Raw genomic sequence first — 15703 nt, forward strand, 5'->3', positions numbered from 1 at the left:
TTAGTATGGACATAACAATGTGAATCTTGCATCTTTATTATCTCACAGTTATTATTCTTTTTTGTGCAAATATAATGTTTAATAGTCTTCTTTGAAGTGCATGGCCTCATAATGCTATTCTTACATGCAATATTATAAGTTATCACATCGTGTCGAGGGAAATACAGGGTTTTATCAGTCCCTCGTAAGGTTGTATTCGGCTCGGGGAATACAACTTAAATTTTTACTGGGAGTCACTTTGGAACCTTTGTACAATGAGAAGGGAATAGTTTCTCAGACATCCTACACTAAATTCACTACACCTTTTACTTTCTGTTATAAGGCAAATCAAGTGCAAAATGATGTACGCAGTCCAGGTATCTTTCATATTTTTGTTGCAACAATATTTGGGCTTGTTTATTTGCAAGACAACACCACATATAATCATGATAATAGACTCTGATCATTTAAAGTATATATATATTGGTCAAGACTATGTGTCTCTGAATGTATTGAGATGAGACGTCTTCAGAACAAATGTTCTTTCCATGGAGAAGTAACTGAGTAGATTAATGTGACTGTAGTTCTCATTGTGTGGTGCAGTGTTGTGAAACATGATCATGCTGACAGACAAGAGAAACTTTGTCATGCCCTAGTGCACATTTCCAGTTGATGTAATAGGTGCTATGTGTGAAACTTGGACATAGGGTTACCACTAACACCTTGATTTTAATTAGTAGGCAAAAGTCGTTTTGATTGTGTCTATTAGATATTCCTTACAATGAAGTTCTCAGGTTATACGCTAATATTGCTAGTCTATCTTAACCTCCATTTGCACATCATCACCTACATTAGACACCGGTTCAAAGTTCAAGTTAAGAAATGTCTTTCCATTTACTCATTTAAGCTGATTTGACTTTGAAGTACGTGAAGAGAATAACTACTGACACGAAAATAATATGTCCAAGGACAGGTTTAGTTTCCAGACTGATAATGTATTGAGTTTGTCTACCTACATTGTAATATGAGTACATGGGATGATGTGCTATACAACATGTGCAGTTGGTTTCAATATTGAACATCCTGTGTTCCCCTATAATTTGATTTTGCACCTTTTTGTCCTGAGTTTGTGTGAGGTAAACTAGGGCATTTTATCACTTCTAAGTTACCCATGACAAGACATGATTGCGTTTGCTAAACACAAAAGTATTGTTTGAATATTTCTGTTTTCTTTGTTTGAGGTGTTCATAATGAACATTTGAAACTGTTGTTCAATCCCATGATCATTTCATTCAGGAATACAAAACAGACGTTTCAGTCTGTTGTTCTAAAGGTACCATGATTTTACTCTAACATCTCTTTCAGAAATAAACATATTTTACCCCAAAGACAACCCAGTTCCTAAACCTTGTCAAGCTTCGAAAATCTAGGCGCAGGGGGATTCTTACCCACACACTCGGAGTCAATCAGCTAATCGCCAGCTCATAAAGCCAGTGATCTAAACCACTCATCCCAAATACAACATATTTTACATTTGATCACTTTCTAAATGTCATTGTGCATTCATTGCATGGCTGCATTGAATATATGAGTGTCAGGGCCTGTATGGCAGACATGATGGTTGGTAGTGGAGTCTGGGAGAAAGTGCCTTGTTATTGTAATATTATCAGTACACCATCCATCCTGAATCAAGGGTGGTGAATATTTAACTGATTTAACATTGTTATAAGATATTTTTCATTGATACATCCTGGCTTCAATATGATAAATAAATTGAAATGACCATTACATTGACCACAAAAATATTTCACCAACAATTCAGTTGTCAAATTTGACACAAACACTATAGCTACGACTGGTAAGAGAGGGATCCGATCGCTTAAAAATGGCCAGTGCTGTGCAGATACTCTTTTTGAGTGATAACAATTAAGGATAGACACAACTGTCCCAATATGTTCTCGTCTCCTTCTCAGCAACCTAGGTTCATCCCTATGAAATTAAGCATGTTAAGAGACTTGAGAGTTTCTTCTGACTCGTGTGTCCAGTGTAGAATGATATTTAACCTTATTCATAACATTATTTCTGAGACATGTTAGTGCAGTGATACTATCTCAGTTACTGATCTGATGGTGTATGTTGAGTAGCCCAACTCCTGATCCAGCAGTACTGACTGACTGACTGAGTTTGGTTTTACGCCGCTTTTAGCAATATTCCAGCAACATCACGGCGGGGGACACCAGAAATGGGCTTCACGCATTGTACCCATGTGGGGATTCGAACCCGGGTCGTCGGTGTGACGAGCTATTGCTTTAACCACTAGGCTACCCCACCGCCCCTGACCCAGCAGTAACCAAGATAACAAGGATGTATATTGGGTTTGATAATAGGATGTCCTGTCCACCAGTTGGGCTGTAGATATGATCAAGCCCTGAACTGAACAGTTATTTGTTTCAGCAATATACTTCCTGGTCGGATGTTGTTGTAACCCATGGTGCTGTTGCACAAAGAAATCTTCTTAGGTTATTCAACTCCCATATCTTAACATAGGCATACTACAGTTGTAATGCTAAGTTTGCTTTGTACACTGTTACCCTAGTCTTAAAGTAAATTCAGCTCACTTACTATCAGGGGCGGTGGGGTAGCCTAGTGGTTAAAGCGTTGGCTCGTAATGCCGAAGACCCAGGTTCGAATCCCCACATGGGCACAATGTGTAAAGCCCATTTCTGGTGTCCCCCACCGTGATGTTGCTGGAATATTGCTAAAAGCCGCGTAAACCACACTCAGTCAGTCACTTACTATCAAAACCTATTTAATATTGTAGACTTGGATATAAGACAAAATAGGTCCAGAATTCTCAAAATCAATTGACAAATGATATTGAAATGGTCATGTCTCCACTTGACATCTAAGTAGATTTTGATGCAGTTTATTGCTGTTAATAACCTGATATTGGTGTACTTCACCATCTTAATTGGTGATAGCTGGATGTTGCTGCAGTGTACCTTGCGATAAATATCAATTGAGTTTACTTTGTTTACTGGTGATAACATTAATATTAATATAGTTTATCTTGTTTACTGGCGATAACATTAATATCAGTATAGTTTATCTTGTTTACTGGTGATAACATTAATATCAATGTAGTTTATCTTGTTTACTGGTGATAACATTAATATCAATGTAGTTTACCTTGTTTACTGGTGATAACATTAATATCAATCTAGTTTACCTCGTTTACTGGCGATAACATTAATATCAATATAGTTTATCTTATTTACTGGCAATAACATTAATATCAATGTAGTTTACCTGGTTTACTGGCGATAACATTAATATTAATGTAGTTCACCTCATTTACTGGCGTTAACTTGATTTTGATATAATTGACAATGTTTATTAGTGATAACTTGATATTGATTTAGTTTGTCAAATTGTATGAGTTTACAATCATGAGCTTGTCCTTCGACAAGATTTTCTTCAAATATTTGTTTCCTTCTGAAGATGTTTAGCTAAACCTGCTAATATCAGGAATATAGTGATAAGTTATCTAACCATTTTTTTGGGGTGACTTGTATTTCACTGAAAACAGGAACAATGTAGAAGCAAGGATTTTTATCCTTTGTTTTTTACAAAAGTTTGTCTGTCAAAGAACCTTAGTTTGAAATCCTAGTGCTATGCATTGGCTGTCATAATTAAGCTTATTGAACTCATAGAAAGTTTTGTGTTAATTAGACTTATGCTTTGGCCTTGTGGTTTAAACATGTGAAGTAACAGACTCATTAATGTGATTTGATATCTGAATTACATAGCACTGTACTACATGCATGCATGCATACATACATACATACATACATACATACATACATACATACATACATACATACATACATACATACATACATACATACATACATACATACATACATACATACTAATATTTGTATAGCGCCGATATCCAACTCAGCTCAGCTGCTCAAAGGCGCTTTTGTTTTTCCCTCGTTCACTGGATGTCAATCTCAACGGCACATCGTATTGTCAATCTCAACTCCCTTGGGAGTATACAACTCTTGCAGCCACTAGGCGCACCGAGTTATTGTGGCATTCCCATCCTTACGAGGTACCCATTCACAGCTGGGTGGCCTGGGACACATAGTCACAGTACTTTGTCCAAGTTTACTGCACGTTGCTGTACCCGCAACTGGGTGTTTGCACGTATTCATGTGCCCACCATCTGGTCATATACCAACGGATTCATGGGTTCTTTTAAGTGCACAGGGTTGTGTACTGTACACTAGGGGTTGTGACAACACTGAAAGAGTCTGCACACAAAGTTGACTCCAAGGTTTTTACACCTGGTCACAGGTGGGCTTGATCCCGTCACATCAAGCTCACTGGATCACTAGCCTGGCGCATTAGCCAGTTCGCCCACCGTGATGATTATATAATCATGTTTGACAGAGTATTCTGTGTTCGAAGTTAAATATTGGGAAATTTGAATCTATAACATTAGGAAAATATTAATGACTATAAATATGTCCCCCTCAATAGTTATCATTGTTAGAAATTTAAGGGATGTCCTTGAGGTTTTCACATTGTTATGTTTTGAAGGGATCCTTAATCATACATTACGAATATAACCAGCACCCCTCGACCTTCATGCTCAATTACAAATGTTGGGTACTCAGTGTATTTTAACCTGTCTCTGTCTTATCTTGAAAAACAGGAATGTTTTATCTACCAGGGCATTTACAGGCAGTCAGACATGTCCCATCTGTGGGGAGATTGATGATGTGTGGCACATTGTTCCATTTAGTAACCTCACTGTAGCTGAAAGATGTTTTCTTTAAGTAGTGTCCATGCTACATCGACCAGCTTTTGATCTTCTGAGTGGGAAAATGTATAAAGGGTGTTAAAACTTAGAATGACTTAGAGCGAGGTCATGAACACACTTGCTGACTCAGAGCCCTGACCTTGGTCATGTTGGCTGCTTTTAGTCTTTCGTTTCACTGCTTCACTGAAATGTGTTTATGACAGACAATTCACATTAACCTGTGTCCCAGAGGATTGTGCTGACTCAAGGTGTTTTTCATGAGAGTAAACATGAAGTAGGGATCGTGTTGCCAGAATCTGCTTCGTCATGCTGACATGACACATTTGAAAGTTTTCCACCCTCTTTGTTTTTTATACATATCAGTCAGTGCATATGGTATTGTGCACACAATCATTGCAGGGATGGCTGGGTAGCCTTGTGGTTAAGGAGTTAGCATGTCATGCCGAAAAAAGTGTTTGTTTCCCCATATGGGTACAATATGTGAAGCCCATTTCCCTGCAAAAATATCAGTGCTTCTTAAACTTTAATGACATATTTGTCACATCCTTCTTGCTACCCTCACTATCTCAAGCAATCGTTGTATTGAAATGTTGCTATATAGAGAGTCATATTTGTACACTATGATTTATTCACACAAACTTATGTGGATCAAAGCATGTATGCGACATTGTGCATGCATTTTAGACATTACATGTGTGTTTAGACACATTGCCATGAGGAAGAACGTTAGATGTAGTAGCACAGTGAAGTTTGGAATATTTTTCATGTAGTTTTGTGCTAGCATTCTAAACCAGGTATCGCAGTTGTGTAAAATGTTAAGTAAGCACTTTCACCATGTTACATTGATTTGGTCATATGCTTATCTCTTTTCCCAGTGGAAATGAGCTGCTTGATTGAAATCCCAGAACACAGTGCAAGTTGCCTGATAATATATGAGAACATTTCCAGATATTGATCTCCACCAAGGAATACACATGTCCCATGGACTTTAACTTTGTCAGTGTGTCAGTTATAGTGCTGAGGGAATTCCTTTACAGTAAACCTTTCGCCAGGCCTATTGTAATACAGATTCTGGGAACATCTGAAGGGGTGCAAAATTACATGTGAATCGTGTACCTAAGTCAGTTATAGCATGCATAGTATGTTAACTGATATTTCTCTTCCAAATATACAGTTAAATTACGGACTGTATATTTCTAATTGCCTCATGATCATGTTGATCACATTTGTTTAATACATAGAATATAGAAATCATCATTAATAATTACCAGCAACATTTAGAGGATGTGCAGTGTTATGACATCATGATAGTACCACTAGCCTCCTACTCATCAGGATTATGTCTAGGACCAGGAAATGAGCAGCTCTAGGTCAGTCCTTGGACCATCAGAAGATGGACAATGGGTCTGTGCTGATGGAAGTCCTCATGGTTTTAACTTGGGAATAGGTTAACTCCTGTTATGTCATAATGATAATAGTCATAAATCAGCCATTCGAAGAATGGAACCAAAAGTACCAACATATAAAGAATTCAGTTTCTGCTACTCGGGTGATTCCTTCATTTCATCACAATCAGCATGATGAATATATGGCTGAATAATTGTACAACTGTGTATGTTTATGAGGTTTTAATGAAACAGAATCACTGAACTGTTGCTGTTACACATGATAAATATAATTCATTTAAACCATGCCATTGTTTGACTTTAAGAGGGGTGGTTGAACACCAATGCATAAAATGTTTTATGTGCTGATGTCACTTGACCCATAACAATCAACCCGTCTCACCTCAGGGAGTATTCTGGTAGTGCAGGTTTGTCTGTATCATGTACATTGTCACACTCAATATAACAAGCAACTGATTTAAGGGATCCATGTGGCAAAAGATACTGTATTGGACAAATGCAGTTTACATTGTATTTTGTAAACAGCAACAGTTAATATATGTGGAAGTTACAATTAATTTTCAACTCTGTTTAGAATTGATACAGTGTTTGCCATAACGCAGAAAACCTGTGTATTTGACACACAAATTATCTCAAATATGCTGAGAATTTAGAAGCTTGTGTCATTGTTGACGCAATGCTACTGGGCCCTTAGTTAAGTATGAGTATGTATTGTAATTTGCTGTTGTTCAAAACTACTTAGTTTAAAATGTTTGCCAGTTCCCTCTCATGACACCAACGAGTCATGGTGAGTCCTAAGTGTTTATGCCAAAGACAAACACTGATTGATGATACCCTGCCATCTTTGCTGATCATATGAGGCTGTCAATGGACTGTGCAGTTAGGCTGGGTGACTTGGTTGACTGAGTGTCCCTGTACCTTGACTGTGTGGAATGTGCTCACGATATCAATCACTGGTTTGTGTGGCCCAGACTGGATTATGAACAGGGAATATTTGTTTGTATAGTAATAAACAATGTTCATGAACACCATCATGATTACTGCATAAGCCCAAGAAAAACTGTGGATAATGATGCAATTTCTTACATATTATATATTTAGCATTGACAGACTCAACAGAGACAGACATTGACATTTGTTTGTTAGTCCAGTACAAGTTGTTTTCCCCAAAATATTGTTGTTTTACATAGTCATTGCAGGGCTCCAGATAAGGGCCGTATCGGCATATGCACGATACGGTAGGAAATAATTTAGAAAACGAGAAGATATGCACCACAGCAATGGTGTACGGTCTTAGAATCATTTACAGACGTATTTTTCTGAAACATTATTGTTTTATTGTTTTTTACCTTTTTACTTAAGCATAGCAATGTTGTGGTGCATATATGAAACGAAACCCAAGATTACTGATACTCCATTAAATTCCATTCAGTACTCTAAATGTACTCTTAAGGTTTTCCAGTACTCCTGTATTGAAAAAATATGGAGTACGTACTCCTGATGTTGAAAACTTATCTGGAGCCCTGGTCATTGGTTTGAAATGAGCTGCAGTGGGATTGCTGTTTGTGATGGACAGTGATGTAAGATTAAAGATGGTAAGAATTATACCGTTATGTAAGCGGTAAGTGTGTTGGTGATGATGTGAGCTGTGGAGATGGTAGGTGATCCTGAGTAGGGAAGCAGGTACTGACTTGGGAGGCAAGGTCTGACTTGAAACCAGCAGCGGCAGATGTTGTCCAGATGGAGTGTTACCATGGTAACAAGGAAACAATGGATTTCCATGCTGTCACAGTTTACATGTTACATTATTTGTTTGGCCAGAGTAGTATATATATTTTGGTCAAACATATGGAGGCTCGGTAATCAAGAAAACATGTTCATAGTTTCCAGAAATCACCAACTAATATGACACAAGATGCATATTTTCAATCTATTATTTTTATTTTTACTTATAGAACATTTGTTTGCTTGTTTTTGAAAGGAGATATTGTGTTCTTGATTGATGAGTCAACATCATTTTCATCTGATGTTTGTGTTCATAAACATGGTAAACAGTGGTGGCAATTTCTCTTTAGCTGGCTAATGAAATAGGTTAGATAGTTAATATGAACAAGTTAATAGTGTCAGTGTTAACATGGACAAGACTGATTGTTCTCAGAATATTTGCAGCAATTTCAATGCTAGCATGGTTGGTCTTGTTTAAACAACCTGAATTTATGTGGTGAATTTTCTGGGTGTTTTATATGAAACAGGCCTTAAAAAAAAATGTTGTGGTTCCAATTACCCGATGGACCCTTGAATTCTGGTGCCGACCCTAGTTTTTTAAAGAGGTATGAATAAAATAAGCTTTCAGATACCATTGTTTTTTCCCAGCACCAACAGACATTGGTCATTCTGATAGAGAAGGTTGACATGATGGCCGCAAGCTTGATTGAATAAATGTGTTATTAGTTCGTACTTTACTTCTACAAAAAAAAAGATGTAAAAATAGAGAATTCCTACCTACCTACCTACCCTAAATTTTAAAGAGATGTAAATGGAACCACAACTTTATTTTATTTGGCCACATTCGATGTTAGACACAAAGCAGACAAGTCAATAGATGCATGATACAGCCACAGCCACTTATAACTGTCATGTTGTTATGAGATAACTATCGTGTCATCATGATGGTCAATTTCCTGAAAGCATCATATTATTTCATCCTAGTTCCTGAAGCTGCAGACAAAATATCAGTCTTAGACTTCACTTAGCTCATATTAGTTGAAAATGCTTAGTTTTGAAAATAACAAGTAAATTAGTATGCTGGAAAGATACATAGGTGTTGATGAAATACTGTAGGTTGTTGACAGCGGGAGGATCCTGTTTATCAAGGACACCCTTATAAACATGGTAAACAACACCAAGCTGGTTGACATGTTTAAATGATAGATGAAATACTGAATGATCATGTATAAACATGATACTACTGAGTCAGGATGACTTGCTGTTACTGTCCAACACTGATCAAATATAGGAGAAACATAATGTGTACTCAACATGCTAAATGAAGAGCTGTATTACTTGCAGATTTAAGGAGAAAATAAGATAAGAATCTGAATGTGCAACGTCAGGTTTCAAGTGTTAAATTTAGCATCAAGCTCAACATTGAAAAGTTACTATGGTAATTTCAGTTCTACCAAGGCAACATGAAGCACAAACCTTTTGCTGTTACTGATGGTAGTGAGACACAATCTCTACTTGTTAGGGTGCATGCACACTATGTCCGATTTTCTATGCAATGCATTAAAAAACTCACATCATGTATTTCACTATGATCACCCACACTACAACCGATGCATCAATGTGATGCGATCCGATGCGTTAGGTGCTGCACCTAATTTTCATCGCATTGCATTTGAAATCGTATGGGATTCCATTTGTGACGTCATTATTTTGCTACAATTAGGGGTATTTTCCAATGATATGAGCTTCACAATGTTACAGTAATTCTTTTTCAGTGACATGCTGCGGTTACTATTCTCCCTTCATAACATGAACGAGAACAACAATACAATAAAAAAATTGTAGTTCTTTTTTCTTAAAAATTGGAAAAGCATAGGTTTAATATGTTTAACTTGTTTGCCAAATATGCATATGTAAATAATGGATGTTTATCAAGGAGTATTAATAGATAAGGTTTATCAAGGAGTATTAATAGATAAGGTTTATCAAGGAGTATTAATAGATAAGGAGCATTTACAGGTTTATTTACAAACGCAATAGGAAAACGCATGTAGTGTGAGCGAGAAAAAAGCAACACAATGCATCACATGACACGGAAAATTGGATGTAGTGTGCGTCCACCCTTACTAATGGTAGTGAGCGATGCTGTAATGGTTTTGTGCTTATGGTCTAGGGTGTTTACAACCTGTAGGTGGTTGGGCAGCAGACAATTGATTGTAGACAAATTATGTAGCTATATATACTCAAATATTCTTATTTTGTATCAATATACTTTACAGTCATAAACATGCTTCTCAAAAGAAGTTAAAAACACCCCAATTTATTCACATTAATATTGCCAATTTTGTCCTGACATGACACATTGTATTCATATGAAAATTTGTTTATCCATTGCAGATTTTTGTTATAATGTGAGGGACATTAAAAGTGTGTAGCTCAGATGGATAGAGAACATTAGATGCTTACCCTTAATAATAATAATAATAATAATAGGCCATTTATATAGCCTTTCCACGTTACAGGGATATGCTCAAAGCTGCATGCAATAGGTCTTGTAATGATTATTTACAAGACACTCGTCAGAGGGGTACACAAAGTACATGATCTGGACTGCCAGTTGTCAGACTTCCATTGATGTGGAAGCAGTGGTCGGTTTGATCATAGGCCTCTCACTCTGTGAACATGAGTTTGAATCCCACATGGGAGTCAGACCCAAATAATGCTAGAGTCTGTACTATACAGACAAAATGTAATCCCAAATGTAACATGTGTTACACACACGCGAAGATTGAGAATTTCCAGCTCTTTTATAATTTTCTGTAGTTTGTTCTGCACACAAAGTGTCAGCATTGAATTTTATAGCGCCCTAATTCACCCAACCTTTCATAGCATATATTATTGAGAAAGAAGTACTTATGAACATCTGTTTCACAGTGATTACATGAGGTGTTTGTTTCCAGCGTGTGTACTACCTCTCCCTGGAGTTCTACATGGGGCGCACCCTCTCCAACACCATGGTCAACCTGGGCATGCAGAGCTCCTGTGACGAGGCCATGTACCAGGTAAAGCTGCACTTTAATATTTCAAGGCCCATGTGTGTTTTTAGTGACTGATGTTAAAAACACTATGTTAAACTAATATGGAGGAAGAAGGATTAGCTTACAACACCATTGATGTGGGAAGTAATATAGTGAAGACCTCAGTCTAAGTCCTCTAAGCATGAAGACCTCGGTCTTAGTACTCAAATCATGATGTCCTCAGTCTTAGTGCTCAAATCGTGAAGACCTCAGTCTTAGTCCTCTAAGCTTGAAGACCTCGATCTTAATGCTTAAATCATGAGGACCTCAGCCTAACTGCTCTGGTCCTGTAAATTGTAACTATCCCAACAGTAACCGAAACAGTACTTCAGTTGTTAGACGTGTCCTGTGTGTGCTTTGTTAGAGAATGATTATCCAAGTATATTTCTGCTGCTGATTTAACACGCTATGATCACCATGATGTTTGCTGTTGAACCCATGCCCTTTCCTTCAGCTTGGTCTTGACATTGAGGAACTTGAGGAGATCGAGGAGGATGCAGGTCTAGGAAATGGTGGACTTGGTCGTCTGGCTGCCTGTTTCCTGGACTCCATGGCCTCCTTGGGACTTGCTGCCTACGGCTATGGTATCCGCTACGACTATGGCATCTTCACACAGAAGATAAATGAGGGCTGGCAGGTAAGCTGGCCTCTGTTCAGGCTTCTGGATCTGGTAGGGAGTTTGAAAATTATAGGCCCCTATTAACAAAGTGTTTGTTTGTAAGAGCTTGGCTTGAGTGGCCACAAGGAGTAACATGGATATGTTCTAGCACCTGTTTGTTTTTTTAAGAAATGAAACAAAAACAGATAATAAAATCTGAGTTTTTGTTTAACAATTATCATTGCTAGGGGGGCAAACATTAAAATGTATAATAAAACAGCATTATTTTTCTCAGAGGATACAAAGTCCATGGAATTCATCCTTGTGAGAAAGTCACCTACAGTTTTGCATAGGGAAATTGTTAAATAATATAAGGGTAACGCTATTTTTCAGGGCATTATCATTTGCAGAAGCCTGAGGTCTTTCATTAACTGCCCGACGAAGGAGGGCAGTTGAAAAAACCGAGGTTTATATTATTGCTAAAATGAATAGAATATTTAATACAATATAAACAAACAACGGTATCAGGTTTGAAGCATTTACTAACAACAAACGACAGATGTCACTGACACACTTTTTACAAATATAAAAACGTCATAGAACAAAACAGATGACATCGCTTTTGAGAGTGACGACATTCAACCTTGACCTTTGCCCATGCTACCAGCCGCCATTGTTTTCAACGCTCAACAACGTTAGAGTTCCAGTCGATGTTTTCATTGCTGCATGTTGTAATTTATGGTCCATTTGTAACAGTTGGCACCGGCAAGAAAGTGCATAATGGCACAGGTACATTTGACGAATATGAGTCAGAAATATCGTCAACATTGAACCCAAGTTCAAACGAGCCATAGGTGATGCTCAGATGAACTACAGTGCTGTGGTGGTGTGTGTTTCAGATGGAGGAGCCTGATGATTGGCTGCGCTATGGCAACCCATGGGAGAAAGCTCGCCCCGAGTACATGCTGCCTGTGAACTTCTATGGACGGGCTGAGGGTAGTCTAAGCGATGGCAAGTGGGTAGATTCACAGGTCAGTGACAGACAAAACATTCTGTTTTAATGTATTTGTAAAACTGTTGGCTAAATGTACATTTGGTATAGTGAGTGAGTGAGTTAAGTTTTACGCCACACTCAGCAATGATCCAGCTTTATGGCGGCGGTCTGGAAATAATCGAGTCTGGACGAGACAATCTAGTGATCAACAGCATGAGCATCATTCTATGCAACTGGGATACCATGACATGCGTCAACCAAGTCAGTGAGCCTGACCATCAGATCCCGTTAGTTGCCTCTTACAACAAGCATGGGTTACTAAAGATCAGTTCGAACCTGGATCTTCACGGGTGCATATGTGGTAGACTTAACATCGGATTATAGGTCGCCCTGCTTTCAGGTCATCTAAACAGCTGGTTTTTATGGTTGATTTTGAAATTTCGTCTTCATGTTTCTACACAGAATTCATGCTTGATAACAGGAGCAGATTCTATTTTGTGGTGCAGTTAATCAAGTTTATATTGTCAAATTGTTTGCCTGTCCCAGGTCTGAACCTGTAGTTAAGAAATAGTTTGTAACATGAGGTTGTGTTTGCAGGTAGTGTTCGCTATGCCGTATGACAGCCCTATCCCTGGATATGGAAACAACACAGTCAACACACTCAGGCTGTGGTCAGCAAAGGCACCAAACAGCTTCGATCTCAGATTCTGTAAGTTTGCATTTTATGAATAAATAAAGTTGGACACTAGTTTATACTTGCTTTTTGCATTTACATAGAGTTACAGCTAAGTGATATTGATTTGATATGTTTATCAGCTGTTAAATGTTTTGTTATACATTTTTACCTTAAGAGGCAATAACTAATGTAGCAAGGGACATGGTTTGCCAGTCTTGTAAGGCAAGTCTATTTCAGTGTAGAGTTGCTTCCCTTATGTGTGACAAAGTTCAAATTTCAAATTTTTCCAGATTCTGATTCTTGATTTATCCAAGCCATACAACAGTCAGTTACTTACTCTCTAAGGTGTTATTAGCAGTGTTGAGGGGAAAACCAGTTAAACATTGCAGTACTGATACCTCTAGGAGTGCAAGAAATGTAGAACAAAGACTTTGAGTGAAACAGTGATGTTAAACCTTTCTGTTTTTCAGTCAACAATGGCGCATACATTGATGCTGTCTGTGACCGGAATCTGGCTGAGAATATCTCCCGTGTGTTGTACCCCAATGACAATGTAAGTTATTGTGTTGATCGTGTTGCCCGGATCATTGCCCTCCCAATACTCACACTGGTCATATCTGAAATCATTTACATCTCACTGCTGTGATACCTAACATAGAAGTGCGTTATACTGTTGTCTGATATACTTCCTTTCAAAAGTTTAGACTCACTGAAAACACATACTATATGTTATGTATATATATATGGTTACATCGAAGATTGATTTCTCCACTAACTTGGAACAACCAACTGCAAACCTTATGCAGATGAAGTGCATGAGGATCATGCATCAAGTTACTGAAAAGCATGTGCAAATATCGTGCATGTGAACAGCTGCGTTTTGGTGTGAAGTTTTGTTAAGAATTAGCCAAATTTCACTGATTTTTATCATTTATTGACCTCATGAAAATTATCTTTTCAACGTTACAAATATGTTTTACAGTACATCAATTAATGTGTAAACAGTATCCTTAAACAGTATGGAATAGTTTGCAAAATTTAGTTTAGAACAGTTACCTGAAATCAGTGGCTATATGTACACTAGTGAGTCTAAACTTTTGACATGAAGTACATTTTGCTAATTTTGTGGTATATTTGTGTTGATGGTGATGAAAATAAATAATATTCATACTCTTCATTGTGGGATTCAGGGCAGTGGGATAGCCTAGTGGTTAAAGCGTTGAAGGGCCGGGTTCGATTCCCGACATGGGTACAATTTATGAAGCCCATTTCTGGTGTCCCCCGCCGTGATATTGCTGGAATATTGCTAAAAGCGGCGTAAAACCATACTCAGTCAGTCATTGTGGGATTCACTGCATTTCATCCAGATCTTTGCATGAATCAGAATCTATCTGTGTTGTGTCAAGACAATGAAGGACTGCTTATTTGTGTGGCATTTAGAAGTTGATGTGATGAACAGCGAGACAACTTCCATAGATATGCAGTATTGTACATCACTTGCTTGATAATGGTGTTAGCATCTACACTGAAATGTTAATGATAAAGAACCCGTGAAGATCCGGGTTAGAACTGGTCTTCAGCAACCAATGCTTGTCGTAAGAGGCAACTAACAGGATCGGGTGGTCAGGCTCGCTGACTTGGTTGACACATGTCATTGTATCCCAGTTGATGCTCTATGCTGTTGATCACCGGATGGCCTGGTCCAGACTCGATTATTTACAGAACGCCGCCATATAGCTGGAATATTGCTGAGTGTTGCGTTAGACACCAACCAACCAACTAATAATAAAGAAGCTCTTTGTCCATAGAACTTTGACATTGTTCAATGAAGGACATCTTGTTCCTGTTGTGTTTTCATGCTTTATCATGTGCAAGCTATTGAAGACTTGTACCGTTATACCAGTGGATTGAGACATTTCATGGTTACATATTTTACTTTACTCCAAAACCACAATTATGTTGACAAAAGAAAAAAAGCTGAAAGTTTAGAGTCTTTTTTAAAACTGACTGCTCAATCTTTGACAGGGGCCGTCAGAAAAATGTTATAGTTCTAGTGCAGTTATTATGCAAATAACCATTAACTATCAGATGCAGTACTTGTTACCTCAGGCAACTGATACCTCTTTGAGAACAATGCCTTCTCATAATGTACTGTTACCATGGTTACAGGAAGTGTATGCAACATTATTGCCCTTTCACTGTATGAAGATTTGTTTGTTTACCTGTAGAGCTAACAAAGTTATAATATCCATAATTTGCTGACTCTTGTTAGTTAGCAGTTATATGAAAACAATACAATAAAAAAAGACAAGGAGCTGTTGGTTATCAAGTACATTGTCAGGGAGATTGTTGGCAACTATCCAGGTTAGAGATGCATCAGTTAATGTCCTATCATTCACTCATGGCACAATACAAGG

The 15703-nt window shown here is 37.8% G+C and overlaps 1 protein-coding gene across 1 annotated transcript in view; it reads left to right on the forward strand.

The window, feature by feature from the left end:
- The window catches only part of LOC124285382 (glycogen phosphorylase, muscle form-like), a 40781-nt gene that overhangs the window by 1174 nt on the left and 23904 nt on the right, over nucleotides 1-15703 (forward strand). The window contains exons 2-6 of the mRNA XM_046721607.1: nucleotides 10902-11003; nucleotides 11473-11655; nucleotides 12516-12647; nucleotides 13208-13319; nucleotides 13757-13839. Coding sequence (XP_046577563.1) covers nucleotides 10902-11003; nucleotides 11473-11655; nucleotides 12516-12647; nucleotides 13208-13319; nucleotides 13757-13839 — 612 coding nt within the window. The remainder of the gene's footprint in view (nucleotides 1-10901; nucleotides 11004-11472; nucleotides 11656-12515; nucleotides 12648-13207; nucleotides 13320-13756; nucleotides 13840-15703) is intronic.

Source organism: Haliotis rubra, unplaced genomic scaffold, assembly GCF_003918875.1.
Source record: "Haliotis rubra isolate DU_JTF1 unplaced genomic scaffold, ASM391887v1 Scf36, whole genome shotgun sequence".
NCBI lineage: Eukaryota > Metazoa > Mollusca > Gastropoda > Lepetellida > Haliotidae > Haliotis > Haliotis rubra.